Below are 24435 nucleotides of genomic sequence, written 5' to 3'. Positions count from 1 at the left end.
TAAAGAAAGGGAAGAAACAGCGTTTTGCTTACCTACCAGGGTAGTTCTTAGGAATTCCCCCTGCCCTCCTCAATGGGCTGCTCCCAGGAAAGCCTTGAACAACACGGACTCTTCCGTCTCAACAGGCTGTGACTAACTGGAAAAACTCACTTGTCCTGGGTTTTCTGGTCAAAACCCTTACGCTGTGTTATGTCAGCCTCAGAAGCCATGATACAGATGATCAACGTCCCTGCTCCAAGTAACCACACAATGAAAAGCCACAGAGAAGACAATAGTCTCTTGTCTCCAGGGAAACGCACAACCCATTTCGGACATTTCTTTCCCTTGCTTACAAGTTCCTCCTCTGAAGGGAGCCATCTGGCAATGTTTCTATTTGTCCCCAGGGTCTATATTGCTCAGGGAGACCATTCAGAGTTGGTCTTTTTTTTGTTTTTGTTTTTTTTAAATAGTCACACTGCCCCAGAGGCCACGATAAGCATAAGCCCCTCCATTCTCTGAGGTAGGACAAGCGACTGCATCCCCAAGAGGGGACACTGGCATATAGAGTCCTCCTCAGGTCAAGAGATCTAATCATTTGTTGTTCTAGGAAACCAACAAGAGGAAATGTATTTTTGCATCAGCAGGAGAAAAAAAAAAAACATAGCCTGCCTCAAAACGAATGATTGCCAGGCCAGTAAGAGAAGTCTGAAACAGACAGTGAGGGAAATGGCAGGGGATCTGGGCTGCTCCGAAGATGGCTAGGCTGCCCTACTCACCTGCCAAGGGCTGTGCATGCAGCGTGCAGAGTACTCGTCTTGGAAGGAAGTGGAGGTGAGCAAAGTAGGTGGGAGGCCCCTGAATGATGCCTGGAGAGAGGTGGGGAAGGAGGGAGGGAGGGAGAGAGGGAGGGAGGGAGAGACAGAGAGAAAGACAGACACATAGAGAGAAACAGAGAGAGAGAGAGAGAGAGAGAGAGAGAGAGACAGACAGACAGACAGACACACACACACACAGAGACACACACACACAGAGCGAGAGACAGAGAGAGACAGACAGACACACACACACACACACACACACACACACACACAGAGAGAGAGAGAGAGAGAGAGAGAGAGAGAGGTGTACAATTGATGCAGGGGCCCACTATTTCCACCCTGACCTCGAGGGACATGCTCTGTTTCTGCTGTTGTGATTACTGAACTATCTGAAACGCCTGTGCTGACTTATGAGAAGTTTCTGGCAATTTCTAGCTTTCATCTGAACTTTCAGTCTTCTAACCTCTATTTCTCAGACCTATTTGTCAATTTTCTACTAGGGAGACAGATACTTATGCTAAGAAGATTTGGGGGAAAAAATGAGAAACCCACATAAGCATCAGCATCATGTCTGCAAAGCTATGAGAAAACAGTCAGCTACAGGACAATGGCACGGCGGTGTGCCAAGTGATGCTTTGTACCAACACTGAGGGATGGGCCACGCTGGTTTGGTGCTGATGCTGCTACTTTGTCCCTGACCAAAGCATTAGATGCAGAGATGTAAGACCTCCGTTTTGCTGTTACCTTTACTGCAGCAGTTCACCACACATTATTCAGAGGATGCAGTATTATATCCCCTGAACATTCTGGAAGGTTCCATTTTGAAACGGCTTGGTGGTAGAGCACTTGCCTAGCGCTGTGCAGGCTCGAGGTTGATGCCAAGAACAACCACCCTGAAATATAATCTATCTACAGACAGAGCTTCCTGAACCCATAAGCGCAAAACCAAAAACAGGTTCCAACATTCAGGGAGTAGATGGAAAGGAACAATGCTTGGTCGAGGAGCTGAACTGCTTCAAAGAAAACAAGAAGAGCCAGATGTCTGTGTCCTTTACTGGGCAGCAGCCTTATCTGGGCTGTCCAGCCCTTTTTATTTTATTTTTATTTTTATTTTGTTGTTGTTGTTGTTGTTGTTGTTGTTTTGTTTTGATTTTGGTGTGTGTGTGTGTGTGTGTGTGTGTGTGTGTGTGTGTGTGTGTGTGTGCCTTCTTCAGAAGGGAAATGCTCTTTGCACTTCCAATTCATACCTGTGATCCCAGCACCGTGGGACCTGAGCTGGGAACAGTGTGTGACTCCGAAGCTAACCGGAGCTACACAATAAGGTCTGAGAAGGTCGTCTCAAAAACAAAAAGAGGAAGAAAAAGAGAAATAGTCTTTATGTGCATGTCTGGAGATAGGCTACCCGCCACTCTCCTCAAGGTGAGACGCGTGCTCTGGGTTCTGATGGACGGACGTCCTCCTTAGGTGTTCCCAGGTCAAAGTGGGAGTTCATAGAGCCTAGCCCTTAAGTTTTCTACCTTGTGAAACATGTTAATGAAGTTCTGCCTCCTCTGTTCCTTTTCGATTTTTGTTTGGTCCTAACACACTTGTCACTTTCCAAGCCACTGAGATAAAAGTTATATATTAATCTCTAGGCTTGTCGATCGATACCTTCTGGGGCCACAGTTGTTCTGAAGGCGGCACCCTCCACGAAGCATGAAGTCGGAGAGCCACACAGTAATCATCTAAACCAACCTTTGATTTTACCGCTGGACAATTCAAAACCCTGGGAGGTGAAGTGACCCGAGGGGTCCACAGGCCACCATCCTGATGGTAGGGTGAGGCCTCTTCTCAACTCTCTGGAAACTTCTTTCAAAAAAGTAAATCTTTTGAGATTGTTTTTGTCCCCCCCCCATCCCCTAATTAATGTTTAATCACAATAAGCACAAAAGATGAGTCCATAAATCCTACAGTGGATTGGGTAGAAGGTAAGGACAGAATCAAACTGTGAGAGTAAGATGGGCACGAGGCAGAGGCCGGTGGATCTCTGAGTTCGAGGCCAGCCTGGGCCACAGAGCGAGAGTTTCGGGACAGTCAAGGTTGTTACACCGAGCAACCCTGTCTCGAAACAAAAAACTAAGTAAATGAATAAGGGTGACACTTGTGTTATTGGACCTAGTTATAAGAGCTATTCAGACCCACTGGGCTTGGAGTTGCACCTTCCCTGGCTAGACCAAGCTGACAGACATAAGCTGCAAGGCGGGAAGAGGAGCAGCTTTGCCGAGTCAGCGGTATTGCAGCAAGGGCTCCGCGACATCCTATAGTTTCCTTGTTGCATCTGCCTGGAGTCACAGGGTGTTCCCTGCTGTGTGTGTGTGTGTGTGTGTGTGTGTGTGTGTGTGTGTGTGTGTGTGTCCGTCCTCTAAGCAATCAACTCTCAAAATCCTTCCTTCTGGGCCTTTCCCCTAAGTAAATTCTTACAGAAGGATATAAAAGAACAACTCATCTAGGCAGAACAATTCTTTAGCTGCCACGGGAGGCCAAGGTGCATGGCAGGTAAGTAGAAATAACCTTTCCTGGTTCCTGCAAAGAGGATGATGAAATTTCCTCATGACTGGGGAACATTTAGTCCTAGACTTAGACTTGTCTTCCCCGGGCATTTTTCTGGTGCCAGATTTGGCTATGGATTGGCAACTTTTTCCTGTGTGTCGTAGGGAGTGACTAAATCCGCCGCAGGGAGAAACGTCTTTTCCGCGCCCGAAACCAGGCAGAAACAGCCATAAACTGTCAGGACTAGAAAGATCCACAGACCATTCTCATCTGTGCTGTTTAGAAACTGAGGCCCAAGACTGGTACCCAAGGACACTCAGATTGTTGGGGAGACAGTTATTGAATGTGGGGCTCTCCAGACGGCAGTGGGAGGATTGCTGTCTTCTGCCAGTAAGATGGTGCAGTGTTTCCGAGGCAGTCTAAGCCAAGGCTCTCTGCTCTTCACCTCCTTCATGCCTGCTGGCTGTGGCAGATCTGAACAGCTAGCCAGCCCTGATAATCTGGTCCCTGGTGTTTTAAGTATTCTGAGGTCTTCTTGGTCTCAAGCAGGTGCCTGAATTGTAACAGTACTGGGCAGATGGCCTTTGAGGAGCGCTGAGGGTTCGAATTGCAGTGCATTTTATGTACCTGGCTATATTCAACACATACCCAGTGCCTCACCTTCAGCTGGGACAAAGGATTCTTACTCCTATGGGGGGCTCGGTAAGAGTCCCTGAGAATACAGAAGGAAAAGAAACTCAATCTCAAAGTCAGTTTCTTTTACTGGCATGTCACGGCCTGCTACTGACCTGGATGCCAAGTGGGTGTTGCTAATGCCTTTCAGTACTGACAGTCTCTCCCTGGCGATATCAGCTCTCCCAAGTGGAGGCTCAGTCCCTAAGACTGAATCCTGATTTCAGAGCCAGTCACAAGCTCCAGGTTGCTCCACCTGCGCTCTTACAGCATTCCCACAGCTCCTGCTCAAATGTGATCACCTTGCAAGAGATGCTCACGAACCCCAGGGGAACACTTACTTTGGCTGTTTCAAAGGCCACAGTAAGTAAGTATGTGGGAAAGTGTGTGGAGCATCTTTGCTCTCTCTGGGCACTCCACCTTCCAGCAACTTCCATGTACTCGGTCATCTGGGAGCCCTCTGGAGTTTTGTGGAGATTTTATGGCCTAATACAATCAAAGCTCAGGCAGCCATATAGACCTAATGCTAATAGGCTGAGCGGGGAATCCCAGCAAGGCTTGTCTGTTGAGATTCTTCTTAGCTTCTCCGAGCATCATTCCTCCCTCCCTTCCAGACACAGGGCAGAATCCATTCTGAAATGGGAGGGTTGTGGTCCATTATCAGATGATGTAGTTCTAAGATTTTGATGGTCATCTCCAATAAAGAAAACTGTGTGAGTGTGTGTGTTTGGGGGGGGGGTGTTGATTATAGAGCTTTTCCTCTGGAAGAAGAAATTATGGTTTCTATGTCCTAATTTAAGGAGAAAGTTGTGAACCAGTAACTACTGTGGATGAGAAGTGTGTGTGTGTATGTGTGTGTGTGTGTGTGTGTGTGTGTGTGTGTGTGTGTGTGTACAGCTGTTGTGTGTATGTGTGATCATACAGCAAATGACATATGTAATATATGAGACATAGAGACACATATCATCTGTTGTAGCATTGCAGCCACCGCCTGGGCATTTTCCTCTGTTCTGGGGCTCTCGCTTGAGATAGGGTGTTGGCTGGCTTACAGGTTGGCTCATCCCACCATCAACCCTAACAAGGTTCTTGCCATCGGTGGAAATGAGTTCCAACAACTCTTTCCCACTCGGTCTCCCAATCTCCTTGGTGACTTGAAAATCTGAGAGCCGAACTCCGAAGGTTCCAGTACTCCGTGGGGTCTTCAGAGTAGACCTACTGCCTGTGAGCTTGCTGGAGGTGTAGGCTCCGGGCCTCCTTCCATCACCTCCTGAGGCAGGGTCTGCATTTTTCCAAGATCACTAGATGGTTCTCACGCACACAACAGGGCGAGAAACTGGCTAGGAGACTATCAGCACTCTAACCCTGTGCAACCTCCAGATGTTAACCTTCTCCACGCTGTCACTTATTCGGTATCCTGTGCTCAGTGCTATCCTGTCTCAATGCTATGCTTACACACAGACACACACATGCACACACACAAACACACACACACAAACACACACATGCACACAACAAACACACACATACACAAACACACACACAAACACACACATGCACACAACAAACACACACATACACAAACACACACACAAACACACACATGCACACAACAAACACACACATACACAAACACACACACAAACACACACATGCACACAACAAACACACACAAACACACACACAAGCACACACACAAACACACACAAGCACACACACAAACACACACATGCACACAACAAACACACACATACACAAACACACACACAAACACAAACACACACATGCACACAACAAACACACACACATACACAAACACAAACACATGCCCACACACAAACACACACATGCACACACACACATGAGAAGTAAATAAGGCATTGCCTTCCAGGAATTGGTAATCTCGTATGAAAACAGACATGAAAAGATGAGAGTAAAACACTGAGGTAGGACAGGAGGGGAGTGACCTAACTCTGCCCAGAGAAATCCAATAAATGTCACAAGGAAGGGGGCTCAGGCTGGGGTTTTGGAAACATACAGGAGTTCATGTGGCAGAGAGGATATTGCTTGTTAGAGGTATGGGGTTATGTCTGTGCTCTATTTCCCCCTTGGCCGCCCCCCCCCCCAGACACAGGAGAAGAGGCTGTGTCTCTCTTCAGAGCGTGTTCTGAGTCTCAGGGAAGGATGAAGACTGAACAAGAGGCTTAGAATGCAGGCAAATGCCTTAAGCACCACAGAAACCCTGTATGCTTTACTCAGGCCCCTTCTGCAGGCAGTGCCTTTCCCAGACATGGTTTCCAGGGCCACGACCCCACATTCGCCTGGTTCTGTTCTCAGCCCCACACCCTTCCTTCACACCAGCCAGGAGCCTTGGCCAGGACACAGAACACAGCTCAGCTTTGACTTTGAATTCTTTCTTCCGCTTCCTAGTGAAGAGCCTATGTGCGTGACTCAAAGAAAAGGAGAAGAGACCTGAGGGGCTAAGCTTCCTGATCAGATGTGGTGGTTGCGCGGACTTCAAGGAGGAGAAATGAGAGGGTGGGTGGTTGCTGGGTCCAGAGCCTCGGTTTTACAAGATGCAAGCATTCTAGAGTTCTGTCACCAGCTCCGCATTTCTGCGCTGTGTGGTTTGTGTGGATAGGGTGGAGATATTTATGCTGTATTTGTAAACACCATTAAAGCAAAACTGTCCCAGCGATACTGCAAAAGCACATTTGACTCAGTGGATACTGAGAGAGTTCTCCACTCACAAAGTAGCAGAAAGGTGTGGAGCTCACACCTGTGTTGCCAGTACTCAAGTCTGAGACAGGAGGGTCATGAGTTCAAGGCTAGCCTGGGCTACATAGTGAGACAGGAAAGAACAGCAGAGGGCTGGAAAGTCACAGAACCTTTTCATACTTGGGGCCACACGAAGTAAAGACAGGAGCTCACTGAGGAATTGAGTTATTGGAGAATTTATCTTGGGGCAGAGCCTAGAGTTCAGAGATTGAACATTTGACTAGCATGGTTAAAGCTTGTAGTTCAAATCCCAGCAATGCACACACACACACACACACACACACACACACACACACACACACACAGTGAGAGAGAGAGAGAGAGAGAGAGAGAGAGAGAGAGAGGAGAGAGGGAAAGGGGAGAGAGAGGAGAGAGAGAGAGAGAGAGAGAGAGAGAGAGAGAGAGAAAGGAGAGAGAGAGAGAGAAAGAATTACCCTTGGATTAAAAAAAAAATCTTGGCCAGAAATATATTTATTCATATCTTACCTTTTTTTTTTCTAAAGTTGGCTTATGAAAGACACATTCAGCAATATTGGGAGAGACCTTGGAGGGCTTAGGAGTACAGCTAAGTGGTACAACACGTGTCAGTTATGCACAAGCCCCAAATCCCCAGCAGAAAGGGAGTGGAGGGAGTAGGGAGAGAAGAAATCAAAAAGGGAATGAAGCGAGAAGGGAGGGAAAGAAAAAGGAAGAGAAAAAACTGCTCACATCTGAGCCTGGTGATTTAGGCTTAGAGCAAAAAGTCAGGAAGGAGGTGTTTCTGCCTGCATCCTCAGCCACAGTGTGGGCCCAGGGAAACTTGGGTTTGTCACTACCACAAATTGGTTTATTGAGGGAGGGGGAAGCCCTGTGGAATTTCTGAGGAAAGGTGTGGTGTCCCCTCCCAAACCATGCCCCGTGCCACCCCAGCAGAGCCTGACTGGCGAGGAGCAAGCTATCTGGAGAAAGGGGGAAGAGACCGTCTAAGGCTTGGAAACACTTCTCATACCTGTGATAATAATAAGCTCAGGCTCCCTAGGCAGAATGGGACATCCTGGGTCATTAGACCCTGCCCCCTTGCTGGCAGGTCAGTGGCTCAGTGTGAAGTAATTTGCCCAGGATCACTGGGTGGGGCAAATGCAGAGCTATAACTCAGGCCCTCAGACTCTGGGCTCTCCCAGCCTGTGCACACCGCAAGCTTGTATTTTTCCTGGGCTTTCCCTGTTTTCCGAGACAACCCCCCCTCCGAGACCCCGTGTCTCTCTCTCAGTGTGGCTCCGTTGAGGATCCTAGTATGATCCAGGTCTCATTTCAGTGATGAAAGTCTTTCTGCACCTCCCAACCCTCCTGGCTTCCTTGACCTTGCTCCAGATTGCAGCATCGGCCAGAAACGGTAAGTGTTATATACTGTTTTCGATTCTTGGAATAAGACTGGGACAAAGAACCAGGCACAGTGGCGCACGCCTATAATCCCAGCACTCTGGGAGGCAGAGGCAGGGGCAGGTGGATCGCTGTGAGTTCGAGGCCAGCCTGGTTTACAAAGCGAGTCCAGGACAGCCAAGGCAACACAGAGAAACGAAAAAAGAAAAAGAAAGAAAGAAAGAAAGAAAGAAAGAAAGAAAAGAGACTGGGACAAACTACCAAATTGATGCTAATTTACTTTTACATATCCCAGAAGGCTAGAACTCCAAGTTGAAGGCAATGGTAGGACAATGTTCTCCCTGAAGACCCTAAAAAAAGGAGGTTCTTTTGCCTCTCCCAGCTTCTGATGGTGCCAGGCATTCTTAGTAACCTTGGCTCATAGCGACCCCGGTCTTTACATGCCTTTTCTGTGGGTCCTTTCCTAAACCTGGACTTTGGGTCCACCTTAACCCTCATGACCACACCTGAATTAATCACATCTGAAAAGACCATTTGGAAATAAGGTCACATGCTGAAGTTCCAAATGGGCACCATTCAATCCACTGCAGTCTCCTTGAAGGGGATAGAGGCGACCTGTCACACTCCATATCCCGTTACGAGGGAGAACATGCCCTGGCTATTGGGCAAACAGGCTTCTTCAAGGGTCCACACGACCATCTCACCAAGAAACCAGGTAGCCCAAGCTGAGTGGTCACACTGAACGTCTTTTATTGTCCTCTTCCTGGGCACTCTGCCGGAATCCCATAGGGCACTCTTGGCATCTTGCTGGAGAGCAGACTCATCCCAATCCGTGTCGCCTTCCTTTAAGGCATCGGTTCTTAACCCCTGGGTCCCGACCCCCTTTGGGGAGGTCAAATGATCCTTTCACAGGGCTTGCAATATCAGATATTCACATTACAATTCAAAACAGTAGCAAAATTAAGGTTATGAGGTAGCTACAAGACTACTTTATGGTTTGGGGGCTCATCACAACATGAGGATTGGTATTAAAGAGTCAGCATTGTGAGAACCACTGCTTTAGAGTCCTGATCTTGATCTTCTACCGGCTCGGGTTTGAGTTATAAAGTAATGGCAGAAAGAGAGAGAGAGAGAGACAGAGACAGAGACAGAGACAGAGACAGAGACAGAGACAGAGACAGAGAGAGCGCCAAAGGGCATCATCCCAAGGAGTGGCAACCCATACTCTACGTCTTGTTCTTTCCTTGCCAAGCTCCAGCTGCCAGAACTGCCACCATCCGTGTCGCAGTGGATGAAGTCAAGTTCTGGGTCAACAAGGCCTTCCTGGAATCCCGGGCCAGGTAAATGTGGCGTGTCTCTGTGTGTGTGTGTGTGTGTGAGTGAGTTTCCCTTCACGGGCTTCCTGTTAGTGACAAGTGCATGTAGACCAGGCCCAACAAACCAAAGCAATTATAAAACTCACCTTTCCACACTCTCCACCCCCGCCAAGTATGTAGCAAACAGAAATAGGCTTCCGAACCCTACAATCCAGCTTCTAAGGCACCTTGAGGAGACACGTAATACAATCCTGCAAGAATTTCCTCCCACGTGGCCCAGGGGCTCATTTGGTTATGCCTGCCGGACTCAGAAAGTTTTTCACTTCAGGCTCTCCAGAAACAGAACTATAGACACTGGGTCAGGGCAGGTAATTTCCGGCAGGAGTGCTCTCAAGCGAGTTGCCATGTGTTGCAAAATTGAGTGTGGCTTCAAGCCCATCCTCGGCCTGATCACCCCACCACGGCCACCCGCAGAGGCCTAGAGTGTAAGGTGCACCTCAGAGCCTGTCCCACTTTGGAGCGAGGGAATAGAGCTTTCACATACCCACGTTAGGCTGACGTGGCCCCAGGCTTGGGACTCCTGTGGCAAAGGTGGGGTTATTACTGGGAGCCTCTGATCAGGCAACCACAGGGGCTCAGGAACATGTGTCAAATAAGGCTACAGGGGTGAGCCTAGGGGCCGCACACAGCTGGACAATGAACACTGGGACCCTCTTGATGGATCTGAGGAGGCTTGGATCACCAGACTAAGCCACCGTCCACCCTGCGAAGAGGGCTGGGACTCATGAAACAAGCAATTCCATGATCCTTTTGGTGACTTTGAGGTTGTTTCTTGTTGCTGTTGTTGTTGTTGTTGTTGTTGTTTTTCAAGACAGGGTTTCTCTGTGTAGTGTTGGCTGTCCTGGACTGGCTTTGTAGACCAGGCTGGCTTTGAATTCACAGCGATCCACCTGCTTCTGCCTCACTGAGTGCTGAGACTAAAGGCCTGTGCCCGGCTGAGCTTTGCTGAGGTCATTCAGCAGAGGCTGGGTGCTTTTGGCCACAGACTCCACACCAGCTTTAGGGACAGATGCATAGGCAGAACTGGGGGCCCATTTGTGCTCTGCCACTACAATTCTTAGATTGTAAGGCTCGGCGGTAGTATACCAGGAGTTCTCAAGTCTGGATTCATCCATTGTAGGACCTGTGTGGTCTTAAGACGCCAGCTGGTTCAGACACAGCCAGCCCACACACAAGCCTTTCAGCTGAAAGTCAGGAATCTTTTGGTCCATCCATCAGCTTTACTTAAGGACAGACTTAACAATGCTTTACAGCATTGGTGTTTTTGTTTTTTGTTTTTGTTTGTTTGCTTGTTTCTCTTCAGCAGCATCAGAAGAGATAAAAGGGAAGATGCCGAGGGCCCAGGTTTCCTCCTCCTCGGCTTTCCCCTGTTCACACACTACCGTGTGCCTCTCCAGTGAGCCACAGACACACGTCTACAGAGCCAGCTCACGGTCCCCACTGGTTCCTATTGTAGGCTGAAGTCCGCCTTGGTCACCGGGGCACTTAAGACTCGGCAGCTCTCGGCCTATTTGAAGCATGCCAAAGGCTGGACTCGCGCAGCCATCCGCATCGGGCAGGTGTGGGAGGAGTCTCTAAGGAAACTGAAGCAAGAGGTGTCCCTGACCAATGTCACAGGTACAGAAAACTTGCTAGCCCTCTGAGGACAGGAAGAGGTGGTCAGTGCAGAACAGAGGCCCCCCGAAAGCTGTTAGGGATTTGTCTACCTTCTCAGTTAAAGCCGCAAGTCCACACAGGCCAGAGCTCAGAAGCTCTTTTGGGACAGCTAGGCCAGTGTCCCCTTTTACAGATGAAAGAACTCCTAGTGACAAGGTTATATTGCCAACTGATAGAGAAGGGACGCCCGTGTTCAGTGCGTTATGTGGTTCTGAAGGCCCCTTCCCCGGAGGAAATGCCAACGTCAATACACAGTGTTTCCTGCCCCCAAACCAGTGTCCTCCCTCCAGTGTTAGATGGGTTTGCTGGGAGTATGTCTCAAGAGGTGAAAGTTCTACCCTGTTCTGGAGAACACTAAGCTGTCTCTTTTCTAGTGTGATTCCCTGCCTGTTGCCGGTGTCTCAGAATTCGGCCCTGTTTGAGGGGTTCTCCTCTGTTTCAGGCCAAGGCCTGAACTTGACTTTGCTCTCTTCGGAGGTGGGCTGTGATTCCCCGGCTCCGGTAGTGAACTGCAACACAAGCAGCCCTTACCGGACCATCACGGGAGATTGTAACAACAGGTGACTTTACCATCCTACCCCACCTCTTGGACGCGGCATCACCACTGAGGCCACTGCGCGGCCCCTCTAAGGAGCCAGACAATCTCAGGCCTGGGGGCTGGGGAAATTCAGAACCTCACAATGCAGAGGATTCCCTCCTCCCAGTCTGCTTTCCCTCCCGCAAAAAGCTCAGGTTAAAGGCTGCAGGGTGAAGGCAGCGAGCCAGGAGGCCACCTGCCGAGCCTGAGAGCTGCCTTGCTGGATTTCAGGAGGAATCCAGCGCTGGGATCCGCCAACAGGGCGCTAGCTCGATGGCTTCCCGCCGAGTACGAGGATGGAATCTCCCTCCCCTTCGGGTGGACGCCGGGGACCAAGCGCAAAGGCTTCTCTCTGCCGCAGGTGAAGGAGGGCGGGATACAGGAACGGGAGGGAAAAGAGCCACACAGATGCACACCAGCACCCTGAAAAGGGAAAAAGGGAAGCGCGACGGGGATTAGAATTTGCTCCCTAGCGGTATGTTCCCCGAACTACCACGAGAGGGCAGCAGAGCCTGGGGACCCAGGCAGGTGGCGATGGTAATGTCCCAACTGTCACACGCTTGATACCCTGGGGTCTCCCAGGCAGATGGTTTCCTTGCACTATTTTATTTGCGCCTACCCTGTCCCAAACCCCTGGAGTGCACCAGCTGCCGTTTTCCTGCAGGTCTGATCTGTTGGCCTCATCTGAGTTGGCAGCCCCTCCCCAGGGTCCCTCTTGCCATGCCTATAAACCTGGCACTTCCATCGCAGGCATGTCGGCGCAGCTTGCTTTGTTCTCCCTCGCCAAAGTAAGGCTACCTGACCGCTGTCGAGGCATACGGACCTGGATTTAATCCCATCCACATCCCTTAGCTGAGGGACCAAGAGCATTGACTTTACCCTCTCTAAGGTTCTGTGTCTTCACCTATAAAGTATTGTCGTGCACCCGCTACCTCACAAGTTCCCTCTGGGATTGGACCACGGGTCCCCAGCCGACTGCAGTTGAATGTGAATCCTCGAAGCATGCTTTCTTCCACCCTGACCGCCACCCCTCTCTTCCACGTGCAGCCCCGTGAAGTCTCCAACCAGATCGCTGGCTATCTGAATGAGGATACTCTGGACCAAAACAGATCCCTGTTCTTCATGCAGTGGGGTCAAGTCGTGGACCACGACTTGGACTTCGCCCCTGAAACTGAGATGGGGAGTGATAACTACTCCAAAGCCCTGTGTGACGAACACTGCATCCAGGGAGGTAACTGCTTCCCCATCATGGTAGGTGTCAGACGCCAGAAAGGTCCCCGACAGCTATCCACGCAGCGCATGCCCCTTGCAACTTCCATGTAGCACACATCCCCCCGCCCCAAAGATCAGGATTTCTTGATCGCTTTGAATGCTGACTTCATAGATTTGGGTCCATTCATGTGCTCATCCATCAACCACTCAGCAATTAGACAGTAACAGCCTGCTCTACGCCAGGGAATGCAGCAAGCACTAAGCATTCAAGGGTCAGATACTGTTCTTGACCTCAAGGACAAAGGGCTGGCATGGAAAGGGATCGGTTGATCTATTTCCAGAACTGGGAAGTTTGCGGAGGGTTGTCTATTCCCCCACCCACCAAAATCTGAGTCACCTGGGGGCTGATTAGAATCACAGAATCTCAAGCCTCACCCCACCCCCCCACCCCCGCTCCCCCTGCCCCCTCCGCACAGATGTTGAGAGACATCGCCTGCATTTTTTAAAAAAGATTTTTATTTACTGTATATATGTATACCCCATCTACATGTCCACCTGCACTCCAGAATAGGGCTTTAGATCTCATTATAGATGGTTGTGAGCCACCATGTGGTTGCTGGGAATTGAACTCAGGACCTCTGGAAGAGCAGACAATGCTCTTAACCGCTGAGCCATCTTTCCAGCTTTTTTTTTTAATTGCCTGCATTTTTATCAAGACACATCCATCCGTCCCACCCATCCCCCTTCCCACTAAGGATGACTCGGTGAGCTACAAGGGCAAGCAGCGTCCAACAGCAGGAGAGAGGGCTTTGCGACAGTCTCTTCTTCTTAATCATAGATTTTGCACTTAAGAGTCATTTGTTCACTCAGATTGTTGAATCGAGTCCCCTTTTGCGGCATTTTCCCTCAGCCTCTGCTTCTCTGAGCTCTGGGGAAGCTGGCTGGGGTCACATAGAGGGCTGAGACTCAACCAGGGGTTAATGTGGGCGCCAGTGCATTCTCAGGAGAAGGGGAGCCAGGTTCTTAACGCTCTCCTCTGCGGAATTATGGGGGTCCTTCCTAGCAGGTGTGGGAAAAGATAGCTCCAGGCTGGAGGAAGTACAGGGTAGCCAAGCATGTTTAGCTGAAATAAGGCAGCCCAGGGACAAAGAACTAGGTTTTAATTCACCCACTAAGTCTCACATATTTAGGCTAGCGGCGAGCGCCCGAGCTAAGCTGACCAAAGGAGAAAAAAAGGAAAAGCCTAGGAGAATGAAAAAAGGGACAAAAGGCTTGGGGTCAGGAGGACAGAAAAAAAGGGGACAAAAAGCTCTTCCCACTCAGGGTCTCCAGCTTTTTAAAGCCCTGGGTTGTAAGTTGCTGGAGACGTACCCAGGGTACCTCCCAGGGCCTGCCTCCTGAATCCATTCAGGGTGGCTTTGAAGTGTCTTATCAAAGGGAAGCAAGCTCACACCTTTTCACCAAGTGAGATTTCATGATTTCTTTCTGTAGACAGGAGGGAGTACTTCCTCTTATCCCTGTGCAGGTAAAGCTGGCTTCTCCGGAGAGGAGCTGACTTAGACCTCTGCCCAGAAAAATCCCACGTCAGATGACAACCAAGAATCCATGCTATGGTGGGGGGGAAAAAAAAATCCTGAGCCATGGGCTGGGGCTGAGGCTGAGCCGGACCTGAGTCTTCCATCTCTCCTGCTAGTTTGTAGGTGCTGAGGCAAATTAACTTATTGAGACTGTTACTGAGCAGTCTGACTCGCCAGCTCTCCAAGGCCCAGAGGGAGATGAAGTATTGCCCAGCGGCTGGCACAAGGCCGTTCCAGGACTGATACTTCAATACTAGTTACTAAATATCATGCCCTATGCTGCTTGCCTGTCTAGGACTCTCCGGAAATCCTCTCTACCATTTCTGAGCTCTTGTTGTGAAGGAACAAATCGTTACATTCAGCTCTCGCACACGTGGATATAATGAGCTTTGGTGTGTCTTAGGCCGAGGAAGTATAACGTTGCCAGGAGATATCTAGGGCAAGTGTCTGTCAAGAGTCCCAGGAGAGTCCACTAAGCATCCTTTCATCCAGACTGACCCTCTGTGAAGGCCTGGCAGGGGACAGATGTTTTCTCTCTGTACAGTCATTCCCTAATCTCTCTCTCTACAGTTCCCAACCGGTGACCCTAAATTGAAGACTCAGGGGAGGTGCATGCCTTTCTTCAGAGCTGGGTTTGTCTGCCCTACATCACCCTACCAATCCCTGGCCCGAGACCAAATCAATGCTCTAACCTCGTTCATGGATGCTAGCTTGATATACAGCGCCGAGCCAAGCCTGGCACATCGACTTCGGAACCTCAGCAGCCCCTTGGGCCTCATGGCTGTCAATGAGGAGGTCTCAGACCATGGGCTGCCCTTCCTGCCTTTTGTCAAAGTGAAACCCAGCCCCTGCGAGGTCATCAACACCACTGCTGGTGTGCCCTGCTTCTTAGCAGGTGGGTCCAGCCTGGGAGGAACATGAGGAACTCAGGGACAAGGGGGATCATCAAAGGAGGCTGCTCCATCTCAGCGTTTGTCCAGAAAAAATGCCCCAAGCCACCCCTGTTTATAGCCTGAGCTGAGAGTAGAGAAAGGGCCCAGAGGAAGAAAGAATCTGAGAACAAGTATTCACTGTAGAACAAAATAAGGAAGTCCAGAAAGAGAAAAAAGAAAAAGAAAAAAAAAAGAAAAGAAAAAGAAAATCCACACGATCCCATCATCCACCGATATTTTTATTTATTATTTATTGTTTATTTATTATTATTTATTTATATTTATTACTATTTTAATATAAACCTCTCTAGCACTCTCTATCACAGTTCTTTAATCCTACCTTATCCATCCCTGGCCATCTGTCCCTCTCCACCTAACTTTCCTTGGTTTACCTTGAAGGAAGGGCTTAGGAGAGGGGGGTACCATTTTTCTCTGTGCAGGTCCCTGGTCCTGCTCAGGGGGAACCCATCTTCCTGTCTCCTGGGCTTTTAGGAGACTCCCGAGCCTCGGAGCAGATCTTGCTGGCCACGACCCACACACTCTTTGTCCGGGAGCACAACCGGTTAGCCACAGAACTACACAGGCTCAACCCACATTGGGATGGGGAGACGCTCTATCAGGAAGCCAGGAGAATCATGGGAGCCTTCATACAGGTACGGAGACAGACCGGCGCCCACTTCTGCTCTCTGCTTACTTCCCGCTGCACACTCTGTTTCCCACAGTCTTTCTTCCTCTCTTGTGCTTCTCTCCCAGTGTCTGATAGGCTCCTCCTTGTTTTAAAATGCATCCCCACATTCCAGATGCGGGGAGTCATCCAAGTGTGGAGCCTCCATGAGCCTGCCCTGCCGCCATCACTGAGACCACAGCTTCTCTCACTCTTGGGGCTGCTCCTTTGCGATGACTTGAGCTATTTTGATTTCTCTTCCTTTTGAATTTTCTCTATATAGGATACATGCCATGGGTATACTTGATTTTAGATTGCTTTATCAACTCACTGAAAGTTGAGAGAGAGAGAGAGAGAGAGAGAGAGAGAGAGAGAGAGAGAGAGAGAGAGAGAGATTTGATTTAGCCCAGACTGGTCTTGACCACCCAATCCTCCGGCTTCTGCCTTCCAAGCCCTGACACATAGGCATCCAACACCACATCTTGATGGTTGGAAGTCAGATCTTTTATTATTGTCCTATAGAATCTATAGGGTCTAGTTTGCTGAAGCTTTTTGCTGTTGTTGTTGTTTCATCTCGCTTTTTGTTTGTTTTGTATTTTGGGTTTTTGGAGATGGGGTCTCTCTGTGTAGCCTTGGCTGCCCCATACTCACTCTGTAGACCAGGCTGGCCTTGAACTCACAGAGATCTCCCTGCCTCTGCCTCCTGAGTGCTGGGATTAAAGGCGTGGGCCACCACCGCCCGGCTTGCTGGAGGTTCTTTATTGGCTTATTTTTCTCTCTCTCTGTTGTACAGATTAGTAAAATCCACTGATCTTTCCCATGTGTAGACTCTGCCACCTCCACCTCTACTACTGAGTGTATTCAAGCTTATTATTGCTGCTAATATTACTATTATTTCAAGTACTGTATTTTCAGTTTCATTTCTTTTTATTTGTTTAATGTCTGTTTCTTTGCTGAGATGTTTCTGTTTACACACACACATACACACACACACACACACACACACACATTTCAGAAAAATCTGTAATTGATTGAGAAATTTCTAAGACAGTGACTTTAAAATCTTCATCAACTGTACGGTTGGGGTGCAGCTCAGTGGTAGAGCTCTGGCCTAGCACAGTCAAGGCTCTAGGTTCAATCTGAAACACCACAGAATAAGCAAAGTGTCTATGTGTTTATCTGTGGGGGGGGTTGTTTGCACACGGGTCTGGAGGTATACATGTACATATATGTCTATGGAGGCCAGGAGGCAGCCTTCTTCGTGTGTCACTCTTCTAGAGTGCCAAACACATATTTAAGTTTTGAACTTACAAAGTAGGCTAGGCTGGTGGGCAGCGAGCTCCAGGAATCTGCTTATCTCTGCCTTCTGGTTCTGAGATTACAAGTCCATGCCATCATGCCCATCTTTTCTAATGGGTCATGGGGATTATAGACAAGTCTTTGTGCTTTGCAAAGCGAGCACTCTACTGACTGAGCCCTGAATAAAATCCTTAACATTTTATTTGACCTGATCCACGTTGGTGTTGGCATCAGTTGACTGGCTTTTTCACTCAAAATGTGGCTTTCCTGGTTCTTGGTATTACTGAACATTTTAGTCATTTTGGTGTTTTTTTTAAAAGATTTATTTATTTATTGTGTATATAGTGTTCTGCCTGCATGCCAGAAGAGGATACCAGATCTCATTATAGATGCTTGTGAGCCACCATGTGGTTGCTGGGAATTGAACTCAGGACCTCTGGAAGAGCAAACAGTGCTCCTAACCTCTGAGCCATCTCTCCAGCCCATTTTAGCAATTTCAATCCTATCTGAATCTTTTTTTTTTTTCCTAGCTGGTAGTTACTCTTGCTTAGGGTTAGCATGTAGGCTCTGTTCTGCCTTCGTTCCTGTCCCAGTGACATCTTGGGTCCAGTCTTTCCGGTGTCTTCTGACCCACCCCATCCTTTCAGGATATTTGAACTTCCTACTCCTCTCCTGCTGGTGCTGTCTTTAGGGCACCAAAGACCTTTTTTTCTGGCTGCCTGTTGTTGCTAAGCAACATCATATAAAAGCAGAAGCCACTGTGCCTGTGTCTCCTTGGTGAAGAGCCAAGGGGGAGAGGAAACAGACACAGTGCCCCACTGCCCCCCAAAGAAGGCTGAGACCATCTACAGCCTGCACTGAGGAACAGGGTAGGGTTGTCTAGGACTTGGGGGACACGGGGTGTGAAGCAGGGACTGGGGCTCCATGCTGATAGTCTGTGTTGGGTTTCCCTTGCTCTCTAGAAAGAGAAAACAGGTCTTGTTTGTTTTGTTTTGCTTTGCTTTGTTTTGTTTTGCTTCTTCTTCTTGCATCTCACCGCCGGACATTTCCGGCTCCCAGCCAGCCTCCTGTGCGCCCAGTTCAATCTGAAGGTATGTAGAGCATTGCCAGTACTCAAGTTCTGGGTTCTCCAGACAGTTCACATTCTCTTTTCCAGCTTTCAGAGTGTCTTTTTGAATCTTTAACTTATGTGTCTCCGTGTGTAGGCCAAAGGGAATGTCCTGGAGCTGGAGTGAATCCTGATCCATCCTGCTATGGGGGCTAGGAACTGAACTCAAGCCCTCTAGAAGAGTAGCAAGTAGTCTTAACCATTAAGCCATTGCTCCAGGCTCAGGAAAAGCACTTTTTTTTTTACATTAGGTCTTATGTTGCTCAGGCTGGTCTCAAACTCACTATGTAGACAGAGCTGACCTTGAACTCCTGGCCCTCCTGCAGTCACCTCATTCACATCACCAGTACTGGGATTAGAGGTGTGCGTCACCACAGCCACTTGTTATTGGTGCTGCTATTTTAGGGCTTGTTTGTTTGTCTGTCTGTCTGTTTTTGAGTTGGAAATGGCAGGCTCATCATGTAGCCCAGGCTGGCTGTCAAATGTGCAAACCTCCTGCCTCAGCATCTGGAATTATAGACATGTGTCACCACACCGGCTCCAAGTCCTTTTATCATTTCATGCTGAATAATTTCCAGGATTTTTAGTTACAGTGAACAGAGAGGAGAAAGGAAAATAAGGGTGCACTACCTTGTTCTAAAACCAGAAGACACATGCACGCGCGCGCGCGCGCGCGAGCGCACACACACATCTATTTTTAATTATCAAGATGACCTATTTCCATATAAAATATTAGAGGCAGAAATTTTGCTGCTAAAGCAGAGAGCATCAATTTGACATGGCCAATTAGTATAACCTATATGGAGACATCATGAGAAACAGTTGAAAGGATGCCGTTATTGATTAGCAATGTCTGTCATGGTCATAGGAATGGAAAGTGGGTACACATGCTGTCCGTTTGCCATCCTCTTCGCCTCCCACTGCAGAGGCTTACTTCCTTTCCTCACGGCTTGTTTCTCCCTCCAGATTATCACCTTTAGGGACTATCTACCCATCCTACTGGGCGATGAGCTGCAGAAGTGGCTACCCCCATACCAAGGCTACAATGAATCTGTAGACCCCAGGATTTCAAACGTCTTCACCTTTGCTTTCCGCTTCGGCCACTTGGAGATCCCCTCTACTGTGTCCCGTCTAGATGAGAATTACCAGCCGTGGGGTTCAGAACCCGAGCTTCCCCTGCACACGCTCTTCTTCAACACCTGGAGGCTGGTCAGAGACGGTGAGTGTTTCCAGGGAGATGTTCTTTGCCTGCGCCCTCCCATTCTTCAATCAGCATGCAGGGACTCCTGGCATGGGAATTAATTACCTTCCACACACAGCAAAGGAATGCATCTTACTGAGCCTTAGTTTCCCTGTTTGTAAAGTAAGGGAAGTAACAGTACCCACCTCACAGGGACATCAAATAAAATGAGATAGTTGTGTAGAGCCCCCTACCGTGGTTCCTAGGACACAAGGAACGGCCAGTGAATAATAGTTACTTCCTCCTTCCGGCTTCCCAGGTCTGAGATTCTTCTGCCTTTTCCTACCCTAGTCTTCTCTGAACTCCGGAGAAGAGAACCTGTGGGCTTGGTAAATTGTTCTGTTCTAGAACGTCCCACCTCCTCCGCAAGGCGTCGTAGATTGGATGCAGCTTTCTCATTCCTCCACTGAGATTGCCTTTCCTTCTAGCTTTAACCAGTCAGGGCTGTTTCCTGGAGACGAATGGTCCCTCTTCCTCTGGGGGTGGGGGTGGGGTGTGTAAGACAAAGGAGCTGACTCCATGAACCAGAACATGGAAAACCTCCTGGTACCCAGTCATCCGCCAGCGCGTGAGTGCCCTGTTCTGTCACCTCAGAAAGGCTAGCCTGGCACAAAGGACAGGGACATTTCCTATTGAGAGGAGGTGTCTGGGGCAGGGAGGGCCCAGATGGCAGATGTCCTTGCCCTATTCCTATCCTAAGGATGGCCTCTTGGTGTCCCTCTGCAGGTGGAATTGACCCTCTGGTCCGAGGCCTGCTGGCCAAGAAGGCCAAGTTGATGCATCAGAATAAAATGATGACGGGGGAACTTCGCAACAAGCTGTTTCAGCCGACTCACACCATCCATGGCTTCGACCTGGCCGCCATTAACATACAGCGGTGCAGAGACCACGGACAGCCTGGTGAGTGGGCCTGAGGGTCTCACCTTGTTTGGAGAACTTTTTGGCTGCCTTCTGCGGCTCCTGGACACTCTCCTCTGGAACCCCAAGGGGCCAATTAATCCTGAACTAGAGGCAAGCCCATTTTTAAAAAAAATTATTTATTTTACATCCTAACCAGTTTCCCCTCCCTCCTTCCCTCACAGCCCCTCCCCCAAACCTCCTTTCCCATCCACTCCTCCTCTGATTCTCTTGGGGAGGGGGGAGAAGGCCAGCCTCCATGGCTATCAACAAGCCATGGCATATCAAGGCGCAATAAGACTAGGCATCTCCTCGCCTATTAAGGCTAAAGGCAACCAAGTGCAGGAAAGGGTCTTAAAGAAACAGCTCCTGTTCCCACTGTTAGGAGTCCCACAAGAAGACCAAGCTACACAACTGTAACATGTAACACACGTGCAGACGGCCCTGGTCAGAGCCATGCAGGCTCCCTCGTTGGCGGATCAGTCTCTATGAGCCCCTACAGGGTCAGATTATAGGAAAGCTCATTAAAACCCACATAAGACATCCAGGAAATGGACTCTTCTATTTTCCTACTGCAGGGATGTGAATACACACCTGGTGTTATCTTAGTGCCTCAAAAGAGAATGAGACCAACAACAACTGATTGTTAAATCAGTTTAAAAGCCCAGGAAAGGCCCGGAAAGGATAGAGGCTCCAGATGCGGCAGAGAGAGGCGGAGGCAAGAAGGTCATCAGTGTAAAGCTAGCATGAGTGACTCAGAGAAATCTTTTTTGTTTTTGTTTTTTGGGGTTTTTTTTTTGTATTTGGTTTTTTTGTTGTTGTTGTTTTTTTGTTTGTTTCTTGAGAAAAGGTTTCTCTGTGTAGCCTTGGCTGTCCTGGACTCACTTTGTAGACCAGGCTGGCCTCGAACTCACAGCGATCCTCCTGCCTCTGCCTCCCGAGTGCTGAGATTAAAGACAGGCGCCACCATGCCCGGCTTGACTCAGAGAAATCTTTTTTATTTTTTAATTAATTTATTCTTGTTACATCTCAATGGTTATCCCATCCCTTGTATCCTCCTATTCTTCCCTCCCTCCCATTTTCCCCTTATTCCCCTCCCCTATGACTGTTCCTGAGGGGTATTTCCTCCCCCTGTATATGCTCATAGGGTATCAAGAAGAGACTTGATACCCTATGACTCAGAGAAATCTTAAGAGAAAGAAAGGAGAAGCAAGTGGGAAAGGGTGGCGATCCTGTGGGTGTCAGAGCTTTTCTTTGTACTTATGAAAAGCGGTTTTGCTGTTACCCAGAGCCAGACTACCTGAGTCCAAATCCCAGCAGTGCCATTTTCTTTGTTGCTTTTCTCACCGAGTCACATCAGGGCCGAGCATGTCCTCTTCCCCTGTGGCCTGGCAAGGCAGCCCACCAGAGGGAAGTGATCAAAAAGCAGAGAACAGAGTCCACATCAGAGACAGCCCTCACTCCCCTTACTAGAGGACCCACATGAAGCCTGAGCTGCCCATCAGCTACATCTGCGTAGGAGGTCAAAGTCCTGTCCATGCAAGGCCTGGGCCCTGGTTAGTTGGCTCTGTTGATCTTCTTGTGGTGTTCCTGTCCCTTCCATGTCCTCCCCACCTCTGTTCCTTCCCCCACCCCTGACACTTTTCCACAGGACTCCCTACCCTTTGCCCAACGTTTGCCTGTGAAGCCCCCTTCCTCTTCATGTTCAGACCACAAGCTCGTTTTCGAGGTGGGGCTTTTCATCATAAGCAGCCCTGTCTAGAAACTCCTTCCTGAGCATGCCCGGAGATTTCCCTAGGCTACCCTAGGTCTTGTCACACTGACCATCAGCGTCAACAACCACGCATGTTACAGGATTGGAGACACATGTCGTCAACAGCTTTTCCTCTCGTTTGTTTGTATGGTGCTTGGAATAGTGCCCGGACCCGTCATCATAGGCTGTCAATCCCCGCCCCCCACCCCCAAATACTGGAGTACCACGGATGAAAAGCAATGTATTCTTATTTCCATCGTCTTCAAAGCTCTGATCCCAGACTTTCCCAGCTGCTGGAAGTGGAGTACTCCCCAAGGCAGGACCCAACTGAGAAGTTCCTGGGATGAGCTAGCCTTATCTTCCCTCCCCTAGGGTACAACTCCTGGAGAGAATTCTGTGGTCTGTCCCAGCCCAGAACGCTAGAGGAACTGAGTGCTGTGCTGGGAAACGAGGTGCTGGCCAAGAAGCTGCTGGACCTCTATGGAACCCCCGACAACATTGATATCTGGCTAGGGGCCATCGCTGAACCCCTAGTCCGTAGGGGTCGGGTGGGGCCTCTCCTGGCCTGTCTCCTGGGCCAACAGTTTCAGCGGATCCGAGACGGAGACAGGCAAGTGAAACCATTATGAGGCAGGAGGAACCTTTCCCTTAGGCGGGTCCCCAAAGTTCTTCCTGAGGCCTGGCTCCGTACCTCACCATAGGAGGGGTTTTTCCTTTTTCCCAAGGATGCCCTTATAGGGGAGGAGCTAGCCACTGGGCTGTGGGATACGACTCTGCTCTGTTTTTGTAGGTTCTGGTGGGAGAACCCAGGGGTCTTCACAGAGAAGCAACGGGACTCCCTACAGAAGATGTCCTTGTCGCGCCTGGTCTGTGACAACACAGGCATCACCAAGGTCCCGCTGAACCCATTCCACGCCAACACCTACCCCGACGGCTTTGTGGATTGCTCTTCGATCGATAAGCTTGACCTCTCACCCTGGGCCTCAGTGAAGTAGGAACCTGCTGCCCATGGCTTCCTACACGGCACATGTCCGTGGTCCAAGATGTCATTTCAAACAAATCCAATGACCTGGTCCTTCCTAGTTGGACATCTAAGTCCCAAGTCTTCATTTCCTGGCTCCTCCAGATAATGGTTCACTCAAGGGCAAAGGCTGCCTCATCGGCCTTTCCAGCTCTTCCCCTCAGCTCTCACCACCCTTGACACCCTCTCAGTCTGTGGAAAGCATCCTCTCTGATGAGACTTAGGCCCCCTAAGATGACCCTCCAGCCTTGTCAGATATTAGCTACCTCTCCCTGAATGGGCGTTGGCTGAGGTGGTGACCTTTGACCCTAGGTTTTCTCCGGTCCTCCCAGACTTGATGATCCATAAGCATTCTGAGCCAGAGACTTCTGCCTGCTTCTAAGTGTGGATTGCGGCACTTAGCGTGGTGTTCCGCACACAGACGGCTCAATAAATGTCCAGCTATTCCTTCCTAGAGGCAGGCCTCACAACCACTGCATATAAGTAACCAACACTTTGTTTTTGATTTTTTTTTCTTTTGGTTTTTTGGGTTTTTTGTTGTTGTTGTTTTGTTTGTTTTTGTTTTGGCTTTTTAATTTGGGGTTTTTGTTTTGTTTTGTTTTTTGTGTTTTTTTTTTGTTTGTTTGTTTGTTTTGGTTTTTTGAGACAGTGTTTCTCTGTGTAGCCTTGACTGTCCTGGACTCACTTTGTAGACCAGGCTGGCCTCGAACTCACAAAGATCCACCTGCCTCTGCCTCCTGAGTGCTGGGAGTAAAGGTGTGCGCCACCACCGCATTTATAGTCCAGCTGTGTCTTATTGCTGAGAGGTCCTGAGCATCGCTCAGTCTGCTGGGGGAGAACAGTAACTGAGAGGGAGGTTCAAGAGCTCTCAAAGCAGAGAGGAGGTAAGGGACTCCTGGAAGGAAAACAATGCCACAGAGAAGTGAAAGTATGACACTACTATGGGGTACCATGGGTAAGCAAGCATGGATTCCCTGGGAACTAAAATCCA

At 49.2% G+C, this 24435-nt stretch overlaps 1 protein-coding gene across 2 annotated transcripts; it reads left to right on the top strand.

Annotated features, from left to right (window-relative positions):
- Positions 1-727: 727 nt before the first annotated feature.
- On the top strand, positions 728-24020 carry LPO (lactoperoxidase). 2 transcript variants are annotated; one of them, XM_084749102.1, is made up of 14 exons: positions 728-810; positions 2432-2656; positions 8068-8145; positions 9385-9472; positions 10965-11125; positions 11607-11724; positions 11973-12102; positions 12789-12992; positions 15101-15425; positions 15955-16115; positions 19500-19752; positions 20500-20673; positions 22796-23033; positions 23214-24020. In XM_084749102.1, coding segments are annotated over exons 2-14 (2136 nt in total). In that variant the 5' UTR covers positions 728-810; positions 2432-2655; the 3' UTR covers positions 23419-24020. The 2 variants fall into 2 exon arrangements, with proteins under 2 accessions (XP_084605228.1, XP_084605229.1); XM_084749103.1 differs by lacking the exons at positions 728-810; positions 2432-2656 and having other exon boundaries at positions 7751-8145.
- Positions 24021-24435: the final 415 nt, after the last annotated feature.

This window comes from Acomys minous (genome assembly GCF_964271855.1).
Source record: "Acomys minous genome assembly, chromosome: 12".
Lineage (NCBI taxonomy): Eukaryota > Metazoa > Chordata > Mammalia > Rodentia > Muridae > Acomys > Acomys minous.
This window is presented reverse-complemented; position numbering and strand designations above follow the sequence as displayed.

Excerpts from the sequence above, each read along its gene's own strand:
- LPO (XM_084749102.1), top strand. Across the intron at positions 11,725-11,972 it reads ACGGGAGATTGTAACAACAG|GAGGAATCCAGCGCTGGGAT; the intron begins GTGACTTTACCA and ends GCTGGATTTCAG. Across the intron at positions 16,116-19,499 it reads TCATGGGAGCCTTCATACAG|ATTATCACCTTTAGGGACTA; the intron begins GTACGGAGACAG and ends TTCTCCCTCCAG.